Below are 24994 nucleotides of genomic sequence, written 5' to 3' on the forward strand. Positions count from 1 at the left end.
TGCCAACTGGATTGGTGAACGACAACAACAGACTAACCAGAGACTGCATGAGGCTGCTGCCTTTTACTCCTCTCTTCTACCATAATCATCCATGCGATTTAGTATCTGTATGAGAGAAGAGCCTTAGTTGGAGGCACATGAGAAAGATGGAGTCCATCATTAAATGGAGTGGAAGTATTACCTGTAAGTTAGTCCAGCGCCACAAAAGACTGACTCCGCATTCGGAGTGTTCTTTGCCTCGGCTGTCAGCTTTCTTATTCAGTGGCCATGAATCTAGAGGGGGAAAATTGGAATGAATGCCCTCTCCCATTTTCAAATCCGACGGCTTCTTTTTGCTCTCGCAAACCTTTTATCTGCACAGTGCACCCTTATTTTATTCCCACAGGCATGACGGGAGAGCACCGAGGAGAAAGGAGGACTTTTTATTCCCTGGTTTTATTGAGAATCGCTGGCTAGTTTTATTGCATGACCGTACAAACTCAGCCACAAGGCAGAGCGGGAGGAATCAGAGGGAATGCTGTCATTTTTCAGAGCACATTGCCGTGCTATTTTTGGGCCTCTCTTAACTGCGGCGGTGAATCGAGTTACAAACTAACGCCATCAGAGCTTCTTAGATGCGAGAAGATTGTTAGATATACTTCAGCTCTTCGTAAGATACAATATTTTGTCCTGCCCTGCCTTGGCGTGTTGAGATTACTGCAGAATCCTTTATTGAGTGAGAGTCTTCATACTGGAGAAAAGTGACAGGTTTTCTCATTGTCATGCCGAGTTCATCATGGTAAGAATAGTCGGTTCTGCCTATAGGCGTAGAGTTGTGTTGCGTGGTGGAGAAAGCTGTCATATTCACCTTGACACGCTGTGTTTTCATATGTGTGCTAGCTGAACACTAATAGCTGACAGCTCTTTGATGTGTGTGCAGGATGTAACTAAGAGGATGTCTCTGCCCATGGATATCCGTCTCCCACCAGAGTTTCTGAAGAAGTTACAGATGGAAAACCCTCCACCGTGCAAACCGCTCAGCCGCATGTCCAGAAGAGCCTCACTGGTTAGTAACCAAACTAAACTCACTTTGAAAGTTACTGATGCAATCTAAACGAAGACATTTCATAGTTTAAGTTAATGCTAATAACTGCAGACTAACCGAAACCCTAACCCCGCTAATTAAAATAGAATAACAGCAATTTTAAAACACATTATTTATGAAGATGTAGTTAATTTCTTGAAACAAAACTATCTATTCTACATACACACCGATTCTGTTCCAAAAGCAGAGCTTCCTACCCAGGCAACTTTTTTAAGCATTATAGCCATATAATAGTACACAGATACCTATTTTTTTATTATTATTAATAATTGTTTTTACAAAATCTTGAGCAACAAATTTGTTTCTGGAGATAATGCAATCCCAGAATGCACTGCAAAAAGCTTGTGGGGATTTTTTTTTTTTAAATTAGGGTAGTACCATTTATGAACACATTCTATATTGAGTACCGAAAAAACATTGCTAATTAAAAAAAAAAAAAAAAAAAGTTTTTCAGTGGCCTTGGTCCTGGAAGTATTGTTCCCATTCATTTTTCCCATGTTTAAGAGTTATAAGGCATGACTTAAACCAACCAGCTATGCGGCTAATAACAACATTACAAACTTTGATTTGAAGCAAAAAAATAAATAAATCTGAAAATCCGACAAATATACAAAAACGGCTTTAACGACGGATAGAATTACGATCCTATGAAGCATAGTGAATGACATAATCAAAATAAAAATGCTAGAAAAATAAAATTATTTACTTAACAGATGTTATGATGTTGATGTTAAAAAATATAATTTACGTTTATTGCAAAATATGCATCTTATGCATACAAATATTTAGAACAAACAACTAAGCAGTTTGAGAGCTTCATGGAAGTGGGCTAGCACTATGTGCTTGTCACAGTTCTCTGATTGGTGGAGATTTCACTGCAGATTCATGGGTAATGTAGTTTTTCACAAGCCATTTTGCTGTTGAACATGATGAATTAAAATAATGCAGGCTGATGTCTTCAACTAGGGATGTAACGGTATGAAAATTTCTTATCACGGTTATAGTGACCAAAATGATCACGGTTATCAGTATTATCACGGTATCGTTAAAATGTGCTGGAAATGTTCAAAAAGTACTGACACAAATAATTGCACCAAGTTTTACATTTAAAATCAACAAACAACAAACAAAATGAGTTTTTGTTTGCATAACTAAAACAATAACATTGCCAATGATGTCCGGATTTTGAATGACAACATGACTGACAACAGCTTATCTAATAACATGTTCAAATATCTAATGTAATAAAACTGTTTTATGCTTCAGGGCTCCAGACTCATTCTTACCACTGGTCGCTCTTTTGCGACTTTCTCTCAGTTGGACACCAGCACATGACTTGGTCGAGTTTTTGTTTGCATAACTAAAACAATAACATTGCCAATGATGTCCGGATTTTGAATGACAACATGACTGACAACAGCTTATCTAATAACATGTTCAAATATCTAATGTAATAAAACTGTGTTTTATGCTTCAGGGCTCCAGACTCATTCTTACCACTGGTCGCTCTTTTGCGACTTTCTCAGTTGGTCACACCAGCACATGACTTGGTCGCAATATTTTTATTTTTAGGGATTAATCAATGCATGCTGATGAGCTTTTATCATAGTTTATAGTTATATGAAAACAAAAGTGGTTAACATTCAACCCCTTCTTTTTCATCAGTATTATTTGTGATTTGAATTTTGTGAACAGGGAGTTTCTCTTTAGCTATGTTATAAGCCGGGCTTCGATGCTTTCACTTTCGAATTCGCGATCTTAGTGTCACGTTTTACAAGAAAAGATAATCGTCTGATTTGCTTACATACATCTACACATATTTCACTTTTTAAGACTAAAACAAAAGATGGATTCATTGTTATTCTTAATTAAAAAGCATAACAACAATAAAACCGTAAGATACAATGACAAACTAGCTTACAAAACGTTTATTAACAAAATCAAATAAGACGAGGCATGGCATACACCACATGCTGTATTACATACCGACTAATAAATTACAGAACGTTTAGCAAACACTGAGGAATCAAATCCATATCCCTCCATAGCATAACGTGAGGTAAACAGCAAAGATAACAAGCTTTTCAAAATGAAAACAAAAAGAAAAGTAAAACTAAAGTTGCTGTCGGTGACAAGTGCTTGCATGTTTTTCCCCCCACAAGAATACCAACATGTTCACCTTTGGTTTAAGAAGCGGCCTTTTACTTTACTTCAGCATGAAAACCATCCATTGTTTCCTCAATATGCGCGTCATTTTTGCTGCACGCACCTTCGCGCTCCTGCTGACGCGGCGAGTATAAACCAGGCTCTACACTCTATATGCACTGCGCAGTTCAAACGAGTTTCAGTTTCGTTTGCCTTTTGATGTTTCTCATATGCAATAGAAATGCAGCGCTAATGAGTTAAACAATGCGGTAGTCGTGCCAGTGCGACCGCACACAATTTAGTCGCACGGGCAGAATATTTTTCCGCAAAATGCACCCATTCGGTCGCACTCTGGAGCCCTGTGCAGTACAGTATTTATTTATCCTCAGTTGTTCAAATCTTGGTAATCGAATATGGTTATAATGATAATTAAAATATGAAACGGTAATACTAACCGTGGGGTATTTTATCACGATTTATCGTCAAACTGGTAATCGTTACATCCCTATCTTCAACAGAAGCATATTAACAACCTTGTAGCTCACAGTAGGTCTGTTTTAAAAGGTTTATACGTTTTTTTCCTCAAAATGAATTCCACTATGGAGAAAATAAATAGTATTTTTACTTCCAGAACCCAATTATTGCACTCTAGTGATCATTAAGTTCAACTCTAGTCTACTGTCAAGCTATACTATTGCTTTCAAACTTATTATGAATAGTGCAATACACAACAGGTTTGTGCACTTTTAATGAGTTGTGTACTTACTACTTGGCATGCCCCTCATCTACAAAACAGCCTAAAAATACTTACACATGATAAATAACACAACATGCATTCACAGCATTACTAAAAGAACTGCTATAACAAACATTATCATAAATGTCTTCTACAGCCATTTTTCTCTTTTTCTCAGGTTTACATGCTTTCAAAGCATTGGTCGCATTCGCATTCTTGCGCAGAATGTTTTTTTTTGTGTCTAACTCAGCATGTACTTCTGCTACAAACAGAAAAACCTCAGTGGTTCCTACACAATGCCCTTCACTTCACATTAAACAATACTAGCAACCCTAACAACAGCCTCACTTTACATGTTGATATCCACGCACTGTTTACAGCTCAAAAAACTATTCATAAATGTTGTCACCAAACAATAAATTGAAGACACTTTGCTCACACTGTATTCCATTCTTTTCCAGTCGGACATTGGCTTTGGGAAACTGGAGACCTATGTGAAGTTGGGAAAACTAGGAGAGGTAAGATGTTTTCAGTTCCCTGGGTGAAGAAAAAAAAAAGAGATGCTATAAGCAAAAATTAAAAACATAAAACAGCAGTCATCGAAATGAAGAACCAAATGTGTTCATTACGAGATTCCCCGCAGGCAATTACAGTGAATATGAGTCGTGTTGAATGTGGATTCTGATTTAATGGGCTTTTTTTTTGGCATGAAGAGACATCAGTCTCTAATATGCTCAAAGCTGTACAGCGACTAGCCCGTCAATTTTTCATTAAGTGCAACAAAGCATGCACATTGCAAATTGTGAGAAATAATGTACTACATACAACCCTAAGGAATACCGTATCTAATGAATGTGTGAGAAAAACCTGAAGTATTGGAAAAAATACTGGACAAGGACTGCAGTGAGTTCACCTCAATAAAGAAACAAATAGCAGCAATATCTTTGTATCAGCAGTTATAAACGTTTTCATTAATGTTTAAAGGTGCTTTTAGCTCTGCCTGGAAAAGTCAGGGAAATTAATAAAATCTTTAAAAGTGTGCTATGGTTTCAGTCTCTTTTGTGAGTGAAATATCTGTTATATCGCAAACCTTGACCTATTATAGGCATGTCATTTAGCAGACACTTTTATACAAATTAATTTACAAGGATGATCAATTTACAAGGACAATCACCTTGGAGGAATCTTTGGTCTTGCTAAGTAAATGAAGGGATTTAGTTCATGGATCTACCTGAAGGCTTTGAAGCAAACTCAAATATATATATATACTGTATATATTTTTTTTAAAGAAATTAATACTTTTTTCTAGCAAGGACACATTAAATTGATCAAAAGTGACAGTAAAGACATTTATAATGTTTAAAAAATGATTTTCAAAAAAAGGTTGTTTTTTGGAACTATTATAACCATTTCCACAAAAATATTAAGCACAAGTGTTTTCAAAATGTCTCTTGAAAAATTTCTAAAGGATCATGTGACACTGAATGACTGCTGAAACTTCAGCTTTGCATCACAGGAATAAATTACATTTTATAATAGGGGTGCTCCGATTGATCGGCTACCGATCACTATCGGCCGATAATCACGTTGGGATGATTGATCGGCGGTCTCTAAAAATGGCCGATCTCAATAACACGATCTCAAGCTGATGACGCTGCTGTGAGAAGGTCTGGCACGACATGCAGCGGCACCGTCTCAGTCTCTGTCCAGCGCGGGTGAAATAATTATAATAATAAAATAAAATAAAATTAATAGTCAGTAGAGCTGACTATTTCGGTCAATGGTAAGTTTGTGATAACGTAAGAAAAGCAGTTTAAATGTTTTGACACTTGCTTGAGCAACTTAATATATAAATCTAGAAATAAATGCAAAAGTAAAAAGCATTGAATAATGTGTTGCTTATATTTATTGTGTTTAAACATGCCTGTGTATTACTGTACTGTGTAAATGCTGAAAAAGCATTTTCAGTGACAATGTTTAAATTTGAAATCAAAATAATGGATAAATGTTGTGTTTGTGGTAAATAGATCAGTAGCGGACTCCTGTGTGAAAGCTGCTTCCCCTCACAAGAGTCACCTAAGAGGGGAATTCCCCCCATTTTCAAAAATGAAATTCAGACCCTGAATATATGTCTAAAAATCCTGATTGGACTATCACTATAAACAGTTATACATTATGAAAAGAAGGCTTTAAAAAGATCGGTATCGGTGATCGGTATCGGCAGATACTGCTTTCTGTGATCGGCCTCAAAAACCCTGATCGGAGCATCTTTTTTTATAATATACTCACATAGAAAACACTCTTAAATTCTAATAACATTTCACAATGTTACTATTTTTACTGTATTTTTGATCAAATAAATGAAGCCTTGGTGAGATAAGAGAGTGACTTTTATAAACATTTGAAAAACCGTGTACAAACTTTCAGTTAACAGCCCACATCTTGGATCTCAATCTACCTCAATTTTTATACTTCAATAGATAAAGAAACATTTTGATCCACTATTACTTATAATTATCATCCACTTACAACAAAGTACCAAAAAGTACCATAAAAACCTCAAAAGTAAATTTTTTGGGAAATTTGAAGCTCATCTCCAGCCAACAAATGGGTAATCTCAATATGAAATGACTTCCATAAACAATAGCTCACCAGCTTTAAAGAGCAGTTTTGATTTTCTAGCTCGTCCCAGCTGACATTGTGGTTAAAGACAAAAATCTCTAACCAAACTAGAAACTAGATCAACACTCCCAAAGATTTGTCTGAAGTTTCTGGTCTAATCCAGTGGTTCTCATCTGGTGGACCGCAGGTCTGATATGGTTTAGGAAAGCAAAAATAAAAACATGTTGAATGCAAAATTACAATGCAACTTACCATATTGTGCACTTAGTATAGACTATGTGTTTTTATCTACTATATATCTTGTTGTTGACATCAGTGATTATGCTTCCATTCAATAATATTTTAGCATAAATTAATGTCATTTGGTAGAAGCTTGTGAAATCAGACAGATGTTGACATGGACAGGTTGTATGACATGTCCTCTTCCTGAAAAACCAACAATGAACAAAACTAAACAAGGATAAACTCTGAGATTAACCTTGTTTGTGCAGTTCATTGAAATTCAAGAGAAATCTGAGAACCAAACATGTTCTTATTTTGGCATCTTGCTGGGCTTATGCAATTTATGGTAAGAGTAATGTCTGATTTCAAGTCATTTCTTTTTGCTTTCGTACAATACATCATTGGGTTGCCAAGGTCAAATCTGGATCCTCAAGTAAAACCAGTTGTGAACCATTGATCTATTCTGCACCACTCCTGTTTCCCAGATGATTGACATATTTTTGTCTTCCTGTCTGTCAAACAGGGCACATACGCAACAGTATTCAAGGGTCGCAGCAAACTCACAGAAAACCTGGTGGCCCTGAAAGAGATTCGTCTGGAGCACGAAGAGGGCGCCCCGTGCACGGCCATACGGGAAGGTGGTGTCCTCCTCTCTCACTGACCAAACTATGATTTCAAGCTCGCCAGTTGTTCAAAACCCAGATTGTCACGAAGAGTATACATTCTAAACTAGCAAGCCACAGGCGTCTTCTTCACCCAGCCTGAATCACTCCATCTAAATGAGATGGAGTACGTGAGTGGGGTTGCTAATGGAAAATGCTGACGTGAAGCAAGGCTGCCACCCAGTGGCTACTGAGCTCACGCTAGAGGGAACATACCATGATGCACACTGCATTACAAAACATGTCAGGACATGAGAGGTCAGAGTTAGGCATAATTCAGAAAGCAATTCTTTTATAGCTCTGGGACTTCATTTAAGTATCAACTTGTTTCAGATTTAATGTTGCGGGGATCCCTTTCTCTAAAGAAAAATCTGAGATGCAGAAGACCTCAGTAAAAGTGTCCACTCATTCTCACTTTAATATTTAATTCTTTCCTGTTGCATAAAAAAAGACTTAAAATGAGAGGTAAATTACTAATTCTTTAATAAAAATGACAAATAAATTTAATAAATCATATTAGCTATTAGATAAAAATACTAATATTTAATAATATTAGTAATCCAGCAGTGGGGGATTTTTGTTTTCACAAAAATTATAAGCAAATGTTTTCAAGATAAATAATAATATGAAATCTGTATTGAGCAGCAAAGCATATTAGAATATTTTTAGGGCTAATTTCATAGTAACTGATTAGTCATTAATATATTTAAATATATATACACACACACACACACTGGTAGAATATTTAAATATATAGATTACATTATAATGCACATTTTATTAAAAATTAAATATTAATTATATATTTCCCTAAATAGCCAATATGTTGGCTGTTTATGGGTAATATTTAATTTTTCAGTATTAATTATTACAATACCACACTTAGAGCCATTTTCTCATTTGAATGACAATTCTGGATTAAAATTCAGGAACTGGATTAGAATTTCAAAAGATTTCAATTCTGAATCTTGCACAGCCCTGCCGGAGGTTATTGTTGTAGCTGCTCATTATCATATTCTTGTTGTGTTGCACCAGTGTCATTGCTGAAGAACCTGAAACACGCCAACATCGTAACGCTGCATGACATCATCCATACGGACCGATGTCTCACCCTTGTCTTTGAGTATCTGGTAAGCCACATCTTTATTGAATTTAAAAAAATATAGCAGAATTTTCTTCATTCAAGTATTTTGTAATGCGTTATCCGCAGTCGATGCATGTGATGTTGCTTTAAAACTAGGTGAAAATGAGGTATCTTAGAAGGCAGCTGCCTACATTTTGTATGCCTTAAAATGCTGTCCTTGTTGGAAGCGCTAACATCCGCCTCTCTGTCCTTGTAGATATTTATGTTCCAGCTTCTTCGTGGTTTATCATATTGTCATAAGAGGAAGATTCTCCACCGGGACCTGAAGCCTCAGAATCTGCTCATTAATGACAAGGGAGAACTCAAACTGGCAGACTTTGGTAAGACGTTCTTACAAGGCCTGAATATTCACAGATGCGTTTACTTTGGTGTGCTGTACAAAGAATATCTGACTTGTTTTTTAGCACATTACCCAGCAGCGGTCTCCCATGTGACTCCCATTTGAAATCAGCTTTTGGCTCAGATTCTGGCTTACCCAGCAACGTTTGTTCATCGCCTTAACTATCTGTATAATCTTACTTATTAAGGTTTGGCCAGAGCAAAATCAGTTCCAACAAAAACCTATTCAAATGAGGTTGTGACCTTGTGGTATCGACCTCCTGATGTCCTGCTGGGTTCCACGGAGTACTCAACACCGCTAGACATGTGGTAAGATGTTGCTCCCATAAACCGCTGCTAGAAAACATTGAACACAATAGTACTACTGTATGGCATCGGCCACAATGTGTTGCTAACATTATGAAAGATAAGCAAAACTATTAATACTGCTCATAAACAATGCTCACAGACTATAAAAAGGCAAAAATAGTCCATCAGCTAAAATTATAAATCATGCTATATACTGGAGGCTAAGCTCTTTTGACTTGGGTTAGTAAACAACGTCACAGCAAATGTGAAAATTTGTTAAACATATCCTTTTAAATTAGACAGATTTAACCATTTAAATAATATAAATGTAACCATTTAAACTAAACCAATTTAACTGTTTATATAACACAAATATAATCATTTGACAAATTGAACCACTGAAATATACACATTTAAAGGGTTAGTTCACCCAAAAATGAAAATTCTGTCATTAATTACTCACCCTCATGTTGTTCCAAACCCGTAAGACCTTTGTTCATCTTCGGAACACAATTTAAGATATTTTTGATGAAATCTGAGGGCTCTATGCAAGGTAACGCGCGTTCACGACAGTACCATGACGCAAGCGTGTGGCGGCGCCGGCGCTGACCCAGATCCGGCGTGATGACGTCATTACGCCAGATCTGGGTCAGCGCCGCCACACGCACGCATCATCATACTGTCGTGAACGCGCGACCACAAGTGACGCAGTAGAGACGAAAATGTGGAATAAAGTTATTTTTGTTTTCCTTGCGCAAAAAAGTATTCTCGTAGCTTCGTAACTTTACAGTTGAACCACTGATGTCACACGGACTACTTTGTTGATCATCTTGGTACTTTTCTGGACCTTGAACGTGGTAGTTACCTTGCTGTCTATGGTAGGGTCAGAGAGCCCTCAGATTTCATCAAAAATATCTTAAATTGTGTTCCGAAGATGAACGAAGGTCTTACGGGTTTGGAACAACACGAGGGTGAGTAATTAATGACAGAATTTTCATTTTTGGGTGAACTAACCCTTTAAGTTAAACAGTCGATTTTAACTATTTAAATTAGGGTGTATTCACACCAGGAAAGTCCGCTAGTTCACTTTCTTTGGTCCGGACCAAATACAATGTTTATTTTTTTTTGTTTGGTGCGGTTCGCTTTCACACTGCCCTTTTGTGAACCAGAAACTGTAAACAAAACCACACATGTGCTTAAGGTCATCCATTCATTGGTTTATCCATTCAACCATACCAGAGTTCGTTTGGAAGCGGACCGAGACCACCTCTTCAGCTGGGTCTCGGTACGGTTGTTTGGTCCGCACCCGAGTGCGATTGCTGTATTCACACCTGCCCAAATGATCCGCACCAAGGGGGGAAACGAACTTGAGTTCGATTCAATCGAACCAAACAAGACAGAAAATTAAGTTACATTTGCAAACAAAGCACCACTCATATTTTCTCTCTAGACACATTTAACCATTTAAACTAGCCAATTTAAATAAACAAATCTAACCATTTAAATGAGAAATTAGTTGAATTAGATTAATTTAACTCTCTACACTCTAAATAAATCATGCCATAGTTTATTACTAAATATTTGCATCTATTTAAATATTTCCATAAGGTATTCCTTTAATTTGAATAAACTGAATAAATGTAACTGGTAAAAAAATATGGCTAGCTGTGGAACACTTAGTTAAAATGTATGAGATTGGTCTACATATTGTAAATTAGATTTCTGATAATTATATATACCTGGTTATTGTGTTTTTAAACGTAGTTCAGTTCATTAGTACCATTATATAAATCTCTTTTATTCATGTATGACTGATGAATAAGTTAATGTTAAAACTGTATTGGATGGAAATTCTATATGGAATTGATATACATGCATCTTAAATATAGGCAAAACATTTCTATTGTTGACATGAGTCAGATTCTCTTTATGAACTATTAGTACGTTGTCGAGATGATTGCTGGACTATCATTGCCACCACTGGAACTTTTTTGCTTTCTCAGCACTCAAACTCATTCAATAGTCTTTTTTTATTTATTCAACGTTGCATGTCAAAATATCTAAATGAATAGGTATAACCTTTTGTTTTAGAAAAAAAATCCCATTTATGAACTTTATGAAATAATACACCAAACTGCCTTTTGATCATGCCAAAGAGCTCTTGACTGTTGCTCAGTCCTCCAGAAGAAACATTAAGTTAGAAAATTGAATTCTGTCTTTCCTGACACAACCTTTTAACGTCACAAGCACACCCTGACACGCACTCCTCAGGCAACCCTGGATAGCTGACACGGACTCGGACATAAATGCTTTTTTAAAGCTAAGCCGTCCTGTTCGATAAAAATGCCGTGGTGTTTAATCCTCCTCAGGATTAGTCCAGTGGGCTAATCAATCCGATCGTGACAGCAGCCACATGTGTCTTTCCCATATCTCCACCTCGCAGCTTCCCCAAAACTACCCTCCAGTCAAGCAGACGTCAGACTGTGATAGGAGAATATTCTCAAAACAACTGTGACAGCCCTGATCTGATATATTCAAATGATGTCTGCTGGCTTCATTTAAAAGCTTTGACGTATAGAATAACAGCAATGAAATGAAAAGAGATTTTATGATCATAACGCAGCAGGAATATGATGGATGTCTCTGTATGACTAGGGGCGTGGGTTGTATCCTGTATGAAATGGCGGCAGGCCGTCCCATGTTTCCTGGATCCACTGTCAAAGAGGAACTACACCTGATATTTCGGCTTATGGGTATGAGAGACATTTTGTGTCATTTTAATTATGTATAAATTAATATCTTGAAAATAAAGGTTCTTTATTGGCATCTTTGGTTCCATGAAGAACTTTTAGCCTTCCAATCCACAAAAGGTTCTTTATAGTGGAAAAGTTTTTTTTTTAGATTATTAAAATGTGCAATGAACTTTACACTATAAAAAAAAAGGTTCTTTCAGAATTGAGTGGTTAAAAAGAAATGGTTCTCTTATGGCATTACTATGAAACCCCCCTTTTGAGGTTTCTTGGGCAAATGTGAAAATCTGGTTACATTTGCATATTTAAATGTTACATTTCTCATTTTAATTAGATCAATTTGTCTAGTTCAGGGGTAGGCAAGTTCGGTCCTAGAGAGCCGCAGTCCTGCAGAGTTCAGCTCCAACCCTAATCAAACACACCTGAACAAGCTAATCAATGTCTTCAGGATTACTAAGGCTATAGGCAGGTGAGTTTTGTTTTCAGGGTTGGAGCTGAACTCTGCAGGACTGCGGCTCTCTAGGACCGAACTTGCCTACCCCTGGTCTAGTTGAACACAACGATGCACTGGCACTCAAAAGTTGGTCAGAAAGGTTTTAAAAGAAGTCTCTTATGCTCACCAATGCTGCTTTTATTTGATTAAAAATACTGTAAAACCAGTAATATTGCAAAATACTATTACAATTTTTAAAAAAGTTTTCTATTTGAATTATTAAATGGCATTAAATAAATTGAATTATGAAATATTATAAAATGCAATTTATTTCTGTAATGCAAAGCTGAATTTTCAGCATCATTACTCCAGTGTTTAGTGTCACATGATCTTTCAGAAGTAATTCTAATATGTGACCCTGGACCACAAAACCAAAAAATACGAAATTGAGATTTATACATAATCTGAAAGCTAAATAAATAAGATGTCCATTGATGTATGGTTTGTTAGGATAGGACAATATTTGGCCGAGATACAACTATTTGATCATTTGGAATTTGAGGGAGCAAAAAAAATCTAAATATTGAGAAAATCGCCTTTAAAGTTGTCCAAATTAAGTTCTTAGCAATGCATATTACTAATCAAAAATTAAGTTTTGATATATTTACAGTAGGAAATTTAATTAATTAGTATTCCTAAAATACTTAAAATCCCAATGATTTTTGGCATAAAAGAAAAATCAATAATTTTGACCTGTACTATGTATTTTGGCTATTTCTACAAATATACCCCAGCGACCTAAGACTGGTTTTGTGGTCCAGGGTCACATATGATGATTTGAAATAAAAACCAATTTTTGTCAATTTAATGTGGCCTTTGTAAATAAAAGTAACAATTTCTTAAATAATATTAATAATAATAACCTTTGCTCATTTATACACAGGACAAGACCACAGACTGAAAAAAAATATTACAATGAATGCACAGAAGTAATCATTCAGAGTTTGCCCTTGTATGTATTGTTTTTGCTTTTTTTGTTTTCCAAAACTACTTGTTTCACAGAAAACAACTTGACTTACTGGCAAACTCTGTGATTGAGTGATTACATGCTCCTCATAAGCGCTCGTTCTAGCAGCCAGCTGTAAACATGACAACCTGTGCAATTCGATTCAGAAGCTGTGCAAAGCCAGCCAACCTAATCAGAGCTTGCCAGATCAACAAAACATCAGCCATTTTTTATGCAATATGCATCAGGCGGTCAGTGAACAGACTGTGGGTGGTCGTGGGTGCACCGTCTGAGGCAGAATGAAGGTCTAATTATCTCACTGTAGGACACATACTAAAATTCTTACACTTCTTTCCGTAACCAGGCACCCCAACTGAGGAGAGCTGGCCCAGAATCACAGCTAATGATGAATTCAAATCCTACCTGTTTCCTCAGTACAGAGCACAAGCGCTCATTAATCATGTGCCCAGGTACCACACGTACACCACAAACTAACTTGCATGCAACAGGACTAGTTTTTGGCTTCTTTAAATAAAATGTACAAACAAAAACACACCTATATCTATAAATAACAACAGAGCATGTTTTGGAGACTTTGCATGCTATGAATTATATATGGTGAATATTTTAATACACAAGCATGTGTTTGTGATTTTTTTTTTTTTAAGGCTTGACACAGAGGGAATAGACCTTCTTTCGGCTCTATTGCTGGTGAGTGAAAATCTGACAGAAAAAAAAGTTGGATTATTCTGATTTGAGATAGAAACATACTTTATGCAAGTATGCAAACACAAATTTGAAGCCTCAGTCAATGCATCACAAGCTTGAGTATTGCAGGCTTGTTTATAATTAAAAGTCCCACAGTATGCAATTTTTTTTCCTGGTTATGATCTTAATTAAATACCATTAAATGGTTATTTTTGTAACCAAAATACAATGTTTTCAATATACATAATTTCGTAATTTCTAAAGGAATAGGTCACCTAAAAAAAAAAATTGGCTGAAAATTTACTCACCCTCTGGCCATCCAAGATGTTTGTTTCTTCATGGGAACAGATTCGGTGAAATTCAGCATTACATCTCTTTCTCATCAATGGCTCCTCTGCAGTGAATGGGTGCCGTCAGAATGAGAGTCCAAATAGCTGATAAAAACATCACAATAATCCACACAACCCCGGTCCATCAATTAACATCTTGTGAAGCAAAAAGATACATCTTTTTAGGGATAAAAAATCCTTTGTTAAGATGTTTTAACTTTAAACTATTGCTTCTAGACAAAATACAGTCCATAATGTTATCCTCTCACATAAAAACCCACTGACACATTTGTTTAAAACTGTTGTGGACCATTTTCACTTGTAAACAGTGCTTGATCTGTGCATATTTCTCTCCTGATTCAGACAAGACAACTTTTCCACTGCAGAATGCAATATTATAGATAGAGGACTCATACTTTGGTCGAAAATGGTTTGAAGTTAAAGGGGTCATATGATGCGATTTCAATTTTTCCTTTCTCTTTGGAGTGTTACAACCTCTTGGTGCATAAAGAAGATCTGTAAAGTTGCAAAGACTAAAAATCTCAAACTCAAATCCAAAGAGATATTCTTTATAAAAGTTAAGAATCAGCCACACCTACCTAAAACGGCTCGTTCTAACACGCCCCCACATATCTATGTCACGAAGTGGGAAGATTTGCATAACGGCGCCCAAATGATCACGCAAAGAAAGAAGGCGTAACTTTTATTCTCGCTGTAGTATTGTTGTTGCCGCCATGTCGTGAAGACGCTGTGTGCTTCGTTGTGAAAGCGAAACTACTTTGTTTGGCCTTCCAAAAGAGGACGATATCTGCTTCGTCATGCCTGGAGCTGATCCGTGCTGATCGCTGAGGAAATACATCAACTTCGCGCTGTAGATCACCGGATCGGTTCCAGAACAGTTCAACCCAAATATTCAGATGTGTGCAGCACATTTTATGGAGGACTGTTTCCTGAACCTGGTAGAGTAGACTACAATGCTGGCTGTTCTGACTCACAGACTGTAAGTACGTTTTTTATATTTAAAGAATTTGCCACTGACGATTCAAACGAGAGTTTTGAGCAGTGTAGAGTAGCGCTTGTTGTTTGTCATTTCTCAAATGCAGATCACAAATGCAGACAAGGTTTTATGTTTACACGGCGCGATGCAACGCAACGCGTAAAAAGACAGTATAAGTCATTATAATCAGTAATTATGTCCCCACTGGATGCAACAAATGCCTCGTTTATAATGGGTTTTAATGTTTTTGTCTCGTCGCCCCGGCCGGACAGGGCATCATCACAATATGGTGAGGGGCGTAACATTTCCGTCACATGCTTGAGGTATTCGGCCAATCACAATGCACTGGATAGCTGGCCAATCAGAGCACACCTCACTTTTCAGACTGATGAGCTTTGTAAAAATCAACGCGTTTCAGAAAGGGGGGCATAGAGGAGAAACAATAATGTACAGTATGTGGAAAATAATGTGGTTTTTTTTACCTTAAACCGCATAAACATATTTCACTACACCAAATAATATTCTTTTTAGCAACATCATATGACAAAAACACGTTAATGATGGATTTGTTTCTAACAAACACACAGCTTATTAATTGATGGACTGGAGTGGTGTGAATTACTTGTGGATTATTGTGATGTTTTTATCAGCTGTTTGGACTCTCATTCTGACGGCACCCATCCACGGCAGAGGATCCATTGGTGAGCAAGTGATGGAATGCTAAATTTCTCCAAATCTGTTCCAATGAAGAAACAAATTCATCTACATCTTGTATGGCCTGAGGATGAGCAAATTTTCTGCAAATTTACATTTTGTGGGTGAACTTTTCTAAGCAAACAGTTTGAAGCATAAATATTAGAAAACCTAGTGTACTTTTAGTATTCAATTAAATTAAATCATTTTGCATGTAAATATCTCCTCATATCCCCTTTTTTTAAGGGAAAACTAATTCTATGATACACTTTCATGCACTTTTAGGTCTTTATGCCCTCCTAAATGTTTCAAATTAGGAGCACATGTGAAAAGTAAGCATCGATCCCTGTATTTATGTATACATTCTTAACATAAATATCATCTGAGGTGCATTGCTCTGTGTAGACAACTTTCCATTTGTTGGAATGCTAAGGAGGAGCCAGTAAGATGAGAGGCAATAGATTTACGCAATATAAGGATTTGCCAGTCTGTGTCAGATGTCAAAAACAACAGCCCTGCAGGGCTGTACTGAAGTCCAAAAACACACACACAGCTAGCCAGTGGTGGTACTGTGTTTAGAAACGCCCTGCTGATGAAAGAGGTCATCAAAGGATGGCATATGGCAGAATAGCAGGAAGACAATATTTCTGGTATCATAGTATGGATGAAACAGGAATATTACTGCCTATTTTGGTAGTAAAATGTGAGTAAGTCACTATAGTTCAATCTGATAAAGTGTCTATTTATTGTTAAAAACACTAACAATAATAACAATAATGTCCATGCAACCATGCATACAATTCTGTTGACATCTGCATAATAAGAGACTGATAATCCAATAATACTGACATTCTTTTCTATTGGTTAATAGAAATCTATTTGGTGGGTTTCCAACAAAGCCATTATGCCACATTAACTTAAGTCACTACAAAATACAATAATTGATGTAAAAGCCTTCATTCTCAAGCATGAAATACAGACCTGTAGCTTTTTTTTTTTTACCATTATAATAAGTATTAATATTGTTGTTGTTACTATTATTACCAATAACAATATTATAAATAATATTTACGACCATGTTTATTCAAATTGTTTTGTAATCAGAATGGTCACAAATTAATGTTCAAATTCAATTTTTACACAGCCCCCTGGTATTTTAATTGTCTAATCATTATGCATTGTGTCAAACACTAGAAATAAAATAATTATTAAAAATTATAAGAATTAAAAAATAAACTACTGACCAATTAAAATGAATACTACTACTACTACTAATAATAATATAAAATGTCATGATATTTATCCATATATGTTATCTATGTTTTGCAATCATTGTTCACAAATTAATATTCGAATTTATGTTTTGATAACACAACCCCCTAGTATTCTAATAGTCTAATCATTATAAATTATTGTGTGCAAATTCAGAAATAATTATTAAAGATCAGATCAATTTAAATATCAACTACTAATCAATTATTATTATCATTATTATTAATAAAATATCAGAATAATCGCAAAAGTAATAACCCTTAAAAACAATCTAGTATTCTACAGTCCAATTATAATCATTGTGGCAAAACTAAGAATTTAAATAATTTAAAAAAATCAGATCAACCACTAATAAATTAAAATCTATATGTACTAATCAATTCAAATCAATCAATTATAATTCAAATCCGTATAATTTAAAAAGAAAAAAACAAAACATGGATCAAGCTCTAGCATGTGATCAGATATTATTTACCGGTATGTGTGAGATTTCTAACAAGCACACAGCACAAGTGCAGAGGCCAGCGAGGTGCTGTTTAATGCCATGGAACTGCAATAGTCTTCAGCTCCCACAAATCTCTGGGTGAAAAAAGCCCCTTGTTAAAGAGTTTCGCTGCCGAGACGGAGTGAGCTCAGAAGCTAATTATGGTGTCAGCTTCACCTCTCTGCGTGCTCTCCTCCAGGTCCAATTAGTTTGATACAGGCAGGGGCGTCAGGCCCGGAGCATTATAGCATTGTCAAAACACAGGTAAACAAATGCAGACACCTCCACGCTTCACTCAGGTACAGGCAAGAGTAAGGACCTTTCAGAGGAATATTGTTCAAGATTATGTTGGGGGAATGACTGAACAAAGAGGGCTGCCACAGGCTAAAGACTCTTCCAGCGACTCAATGCTGATCATAGCGTTTTGGCTGTAGTCTGCAGTAGACATTGCATACAGTAATGCATGTTACTGACCCAGCTATACACTGTAAAAAATGATTTTACGAAGTTGTAAATAAAACAAATGATTAATGGAGTACATTTTACAAGGAAATACTATTTCAGTTTATCTACTGCAAAATTTAACTAATTGGGTTACTTGCTGTCTTTGTAATTAATTCTGAAATTTACTAGCAATTTCTAAGTAAACAATGTTGCTACATAATTGTTTTATTCCAGTGTACATTTGGGGACAAAAAAAATGCAGATGTCTTCAGAAAAAGAACAAAAAAGTGGGTCTGCTGATTTCAGCTGGTCTCCCAGCCTGGTCAGACTGTAATACCAGCAAACTATTATGATTAAAAGGCAATATGATATAAAGTTGCATGAAAAATTGTTCAAGAAAAATTATTGACAGAGCAACTTTATGTGCTTCAAAAAAAAAAAAAAAAGCCAAACAATGTATATTAAGTTTAGAGTTTGAAAATATTTTTGCACCCTGCTGAAAGAAAGAAAGAAAACAGTTTAAGCTTGGTCAGGCTGTTTTTTGCTAGTTTTAGAGCTTAAACCAGAAATTAATTAATTAAAAAACAGGTAAAACCAACCATTATGCTTAGCTTATTAAGTCATCAAGATGTTCTTTTGAGAAAAAATTATTCACAGAATGTGCTTCAAAAAAAAAAAAAAAAGCCAAACAATGTATATTAAGTTTAGAGTTTGAAAATATTTTTGCACCCTGCTGAAAGAAAGAAAGAAAACAGTTTAAGCTTGGTCAGTAGCTTTTTTGCTAGTTTTAGAGCTTAAACCAGAAATTAATTAATTAAAAAACAGGTAAAACCAACCATTATGCTTAGCTTATTAAGTCATCAAGATGTTCTTTTGAGAAAAAATTATTCACAGAACAACTAAATATGTCTTTATTTAAAACACACACACACACATGTTGTGTTTCCATGTTTTATGGGGACTCTCCATAGGCGTAATGGTTTTTATACTGTACAAACTGTATGTGCTATTACCCTACACCTAAACCTACACCTTACAGGAAACTTTCTGCATTTTTACTTTCTCAAAAAAACGAATACTTTATGATTTATAAGCTTGTTTCCTCATGGGGACCTCAAAAATGTCCCCACAAGGTCAACATTTACTAGTATTACTATCCTTGTGGGGACATTTGGTCCCCATAACGTGATAAATACCAGGTACAAACACACACACACACACACACACTAAAGTGAGTTTACTGGTCTTTGCTGGTCTCCCATCCTGGGGTGTGTTTCCCAAAAGGCATCGTTAGCTAACTATGGTCATTAGTTCCATTGAACTCAAATGGTAACGATGAAACGTGCAACCATAGTTGCTTTTGGGAAACATACCCATCATCAGACTGGTCTTTTTTTCTGGTTTTAGTGGGGTTTTGGGCCACTTTTTGGCTGGTCAGACTGGAACGCCAGCTAAAACAAGCAAATTATTATGATAAGCTTAATTTACAAACTTTAAAAGTCAATATACTATAATGTCTCCAGTATGACAGTAAATGTGATTAAAAGGGCTGTGCCAAATAGTGTCCTAAATAAAATCTGCACCTACAAATGTACCATGTACCCTGATGGTATCAGAGGTTTAATTTAACAACAACAGAATAGTCAATGGGAAGTCTAAGATTATGTGCGTTTGTATTTCGGTAGAATGCGGTATTTGTGCAGAAACGTGAATGCGTTTCTCTCCTTCTCTTTTGTGCGTTCTGATGGCACGCGCAGCTTGAGTGCGCTCTGACCTGTCATTATGATGAAAGACCGCGGAGTGCGCGATTCGTTAATGGTGACAGCGGCCTTAATGAGTCCGAACCGTGCACCTGTTTCTCATCAAACCCCGCTGACTGATCGCGCCGTCAGCCTCACACAATGCTCTCTGAACGCTCTGCTCGTTTGAAACGCCGCCAAACTTCGCCGGAGACAATTTTATAACTTTGTGTGAGATGACAGCAGGGTGATGGGTGCTTCATTATTTAAAACTATTTTATAGCTCGGGGATCAACAAGTCAGGGGAGCCGTGCTCAAATCGAGTCATTAGTGAAGAGCACACACGACGGGAAAGAACACAGGCAACACGTGCGCTCTGGTGTGCAAAACAGTGAAAGAAGCGTTACGCATGCGCACACGTGTACAAAAGGTCAAAATTCAAGTTCTCTGGCTTTTAGTGCATTTCTGTTAGATTTGAGAGTATCTACTGTACTTCTAAAATATAAAACAATTTTATTCAAAGTTGATTCAAATTAAAATGTAGTCTTTCTCTTCTGAGAAAACAGACATCAATGTTAATATTTCTAGAAAACATTATGAAATTTATATTATAATATTCAAAGTTTATATATATATATATATATATATATATATATATATATCATTTACATAATATAAAACATTTAATCTTGACATAGCTAATTATGGTCACTAGAGATTATGTAATTTATATTATAATATTTGCATTTAAAAAATATAAAACATATATATATATATATATATACTGTATATATATATACATATATATATATATATATATATAAGATTAATTTGTTTTTATATTATGTACATTTAGTTTTACTTATATTATAGAAATATAGCTATAATAAAAATAGTAATACATGGCAAATTATGGTCACTATAGATAAACATTTTTCATTTATATTATAATATTTATGGTTAAATATAATGTGTAACGTGTTTAATATAAATTGTGATTTTTTTTTAACATAATATATAATATATCATAAAAGATAGTTAAGGTAACTATAGATCCGTTTTTCTCAACTGGCACTATAGAAAAACCTCAACTCTAAAATATAACATTAGAATTTTAAATGTGAAAACTACATAATTTCTTTCTTAGATTTAGCAATTTGAGAACATCACTAAAATGTTTTTATAAATGTTAGAGAGTATCTACTGTACTTCTAAAAATTGATACAACTGTTACATTTAAAATGAAGGCTTTCTTTTCTGAGAAACCCAAAAAATATTGATGATATCAATGTTACATTTTTAGAAAACAATAAGAAATGTATAATATTTATATTTAAAATATATACAAAATAATTTATAAATATATATAAACAAATAAAACCTTAATATGCTGAATATGCTTAATATAATGAAACATTATGTATAATATTAATATTGTTTATATTATAATATTTATATTCAAATATAATGTCTAATAACAAAATATACATTTCCCTTTTTTCTTTTTGTTTTCTGTTCAGTATGACACCAAGCGCAGGATTTCCGCCGAGTCGTCTCTGAGACACTCTTACTTCCTGACTCTGGGCGAGAACATCCACTCCATACCTGACAGTGAGTTCATCCCAATACTTATGCTATTTCTAGATTGTCTGCTTACATAACATCACCTCAACACGAGCCTTATCATCTGTCTTTCACCTTGATGAAACAACAAAGAAGAAAATACATTTGCTTTGATCATCACCCACTTGTCTTCTATCCTCTCCAGCCTCATCTCTGTTTTCACTGAGGGAGATCCAGCTACAGAAGGATCCGGGACACAAGAGCTCAGTATTCCTGCCGCCGGGTATTCAATTCCATTGCTTTGACATCCCTCATCTCTATTTGCAGAGCGCAACTTGATCATGTTTAGTCATGCACAAGGAACATTAATCCCATCTGTAAACCTGTAAGAAAGCGCTTTCACCTCACCTGCACTCCTGCAGATCTGTCTAACAATGGGTCATTTTCTCCAAATCCAGGTCGAGGCAAGAACCGCAGGCAAAGCATATTCTGAGGACAAGAAACAATGCGGTGTGCATGAAGAAATCACCAGAACAAAACCATTATGAAGCAAACAGCTTTGTTTCTCCATCCAAAACATGCATGCATCCATTCACAAACATGTACTTCAGAAAACAGATTCAATAGAAGTGAATCATCCTCAGTCATAACATAAGCTGGTTAAAAGTGTGGCCAAGGCTCAATTAAATCTCTCTTGCAGTCTCTTTTAAACCTAAAAACCACACCGATCCTAAAGCTCAAATCTTTAAAGACATTTACCCCTGGTTTCACAGACAAGGCTTTAGCCTAGCTCCAAACTAAAATGCATGAGCTGTTTTAGCTGAAAGAAACTTGCACTGACATATTTTAAAACATTGTTTTGTCTCAAGATGCACACCAGTAATGTTTTTTTTCTTTCTTCTTCTAAGGAACGTTTATAAAAGATACTTACATGTCCTAATTCAGGGCTGTCCAAACTCGGTCCTGGAGGGCCGGTGTCCTGAAGAGTTTAGCTCCAACCCCAATTAAACACACCTGAACCAGCTAATCAAGCTCTTACTAGGCATACTAGAAACTTAAAGGCAGGTGTGTTGAGGCAAGTTGGAGCTAAACTCTGCAGGACACCGGCCCTCCAGGACCGAGTTTGGGCACCCCTGTCCTAACTGAACTATGGCTAAACCTGGCTTAGTCTTAGCCCTGACTGTGAAACCAGGCCTCAGACTTGAGTTTGGCCTCTTCTCCGCCTGGATCTAGTAGTATTTTCAGATGTTCATAGTATATTTAATTGTGCGTGAGTATGTGTAAGAAACATGGTAGCTTCGTGTCCTACTTTTCCCATTGAGTGAAACTGCCTTCATTTCTGTTTGAAGTTTAACTTGTTTTGCCATACGTGTTTGACGAGTCATTGCACAAGCTCATATTGCGCTTTATTTCACAAGCGTTCATTCAATATTTTAATATCGAGAGGGGTTGACACATTAAAAATGTAAATTGTCGTAAATATTTGAGCCATTGAATAGAGAATTACTTGAATCCTGTCATAATACCATTGAACTTTGGCTACTAAAGGTGCTGTAAGTGATTTTGGCCAACAAAATTAGACCTTTCTTCTAAATCCCGTCCTGTCCACAAAATGATTGACAGGCATAGAGTGTTTCTGATTGGCTAGGGGGAAAAAAGCTGTGGTACTCGCTTACAGCATCTTTGACTAGTTACTAATTTAAAATATCATCAAGAGGTGCCTTTTGCAGACCGTAAGAGATGATGGGGTCCAATTTTACGCTTTTCGAAAAACCATCTACTTCAATCTCCTCAAGGATCTCGGTCCTTTCAAGTAATTGCACGTGCAGATATTCGGTTTTCCATTTAAGCTAAGTGCTACTCTGTATTTGCACATGGCATGCAAGTGTCCTGGACCTGAAACCTAATTATTGTTCACCTACTCCTACTGTATCTTGTAGTTTAAAAATGAAAGCACTATGACTCTTTATTGTAAACGGCACTGAGCACAAGCTAGTTTTACTGTGGACGGAAATGAAAAGCTTAATCATCTAAAGGGGTCATAGGATGCTTGAACAGAAAGTAGTTTGAACTGAAATGTGTGTTGGCAGTGTGTGTACACAACCACCCTATAATGATAAAAATCCACCTGGTGTTTTTTTTTTTATCTGGTTAAATGTTTTCCCCTTTTTCAAATCAAGCCGATCTCTGATGCCTGTCTGTGTGATGTCACAAAGACAGGCCCCTCCCACGATAGTTTGATTGACAGTAGCGTTTCAGCACAGACTGTACTGGCGTCTTACCTTAGCTCCGCCCTGAGTGAGCTGTCATCAGTCCTCTATTGTTTCGCAGATGTAGACAAGAATGACTCCTAAGTGATTGAGGTGTTCTGTTGTTGGATGTAATAATGAACATAGCAGTCGTCATTTACTCCCGACATCTGAGCCGCTGAAGACGCAGTGGATTACATTGTTTCTGAAGGGAATGCGCCCACGATCTATATAAATGCATCTATGTTCGCGCGAATTATTCATGATCCAGCCTCATCTTCAGAAGAAGTGAGTATAATGTTTTGTAATGAATCTTTGCAAATTGCCTTTCCTAATAATGTGCTAAATAGCAAGTTTCACGATGAATAACAGTATAATAACTAAAGTAAACAGTCTCTCTGAGAGCGGCTCTGAAGAGAGGGGCGGGGTCTGCAGAGCTCATTAACATTTAAAGGAAAATGCTACAAAAACGGCTTGCTCTGAAAAGAGCTGTTTTTGACAGGGTAAAAAAATTGCTTTTTATACTACCATTGAGAAATTTTAACCAAACTATGTTACAGACTTTTCCTTAAGACCCCAAAGAATCATATCAACTTGTGGAAAATGGGCATCCTATGACCCCTTTAAAGGCCACCGGGGAACAGAAAAATTGAGAATGACTGACAAAGAAGAAAATATAATGACTTAAAATTATTTAGTTTACCATTACTGAAGAAGCGGCACTAATTTATGTTTTGTGGTAAATGAAAATATTTTAATTACTCTATTGAAAATAATTAATATATAAATATATGTATTTTGACAAGTGTTTTCTTTATTCTCAGTGAACTTTTGCCAGAAAAAAAATAAACTATGGTATTAAATAAACTTAGATGATGTCTAAATGTTTTATAAAAGATTTAGATTTTTGTATGAAATGTGATATTAAATATTTGGTGTGATTTGTCTATTCTATTATGATATTCTGAAGCTGAATGTATTGTGACTGCGAAAATGCCAAAAATAATTAAATAATCAACTAAATAAATGATGACGTTGAGTTGAACCATGGGAATGTGACTGCCCTCGTCTCAAACAATAGTCTT

At 35.9% G+C, this 24994-nt stretch overlaps 1 protein-coding gene across 1 annotated transcript; it reads left to right on the forward strand.

The window, feature by feature from the left end:
• The first annotated feature begins 775 nt into the window (after nt 1-775).
• LOC107582438 (cyclin-dependent kinase 18) lies at nt 776-22664 on the forward strand. Its single transcript, XM_016268284.1, has 13 exons — nt 776-787; nt 920-1045; nt 4427-4483; nt 7333-7447; nt 8507-8601; nt 8812-8935; nt 9143-9263; nt 11898-11995; nt 13796-13901; nt 14100-14142; nt 21618-21708; nt 21866-21943; nt 22119-22664. The coding sequence occupies exons 1-13, from the start codon at nt 776-778 to the stop codon at nt 22151-22153; spliced, it is 1101 nt and encodes a 366-aa protein (XP_016123770.1). The 3' UTR covers nt 22154-22664.
• Nucleotides 22665-24994: the final 2330 nt, after the last annotated feature.

Source organism: Sinocyclocheilus grahami, unplaced genomic scaffold, assembly GCF_001515645.1.
Source record: "Sinocyclocheilus grahami isolate Dianchi unplaced genomic scaffold, SAMN03320097.WGS_v1.1 scaffold44.1, whole genome shotgun sequence".
NCBI classification, from domain to species: Eukaryota; Metazoa; Chordata; class Actinopteri; order Cypriniformes; family Cyprinidae; genus Sinocyclocheilus; species Sinocyclocheilus grahami.

Bases quoted from the DNA above. Each gene is read 5' to 3' on its own strand.
- LOC107582438 (XM_016268284.1), top strand. The intron at 4,484-7,332 runs GTAAGATGTTTT...TCTGTCAAACAG, and splicing joins AGTTGGGAAAACTAGGAGAG to GGCACATACGCAACAGTATT. The intron at 21,944-22,118 runs GTATTCAATTCC...CTCCAAATCCAG, and splicing joins CTCAGTATTCCTGCCGCCGG to GTCGAGGCAAGAACCGCAGG.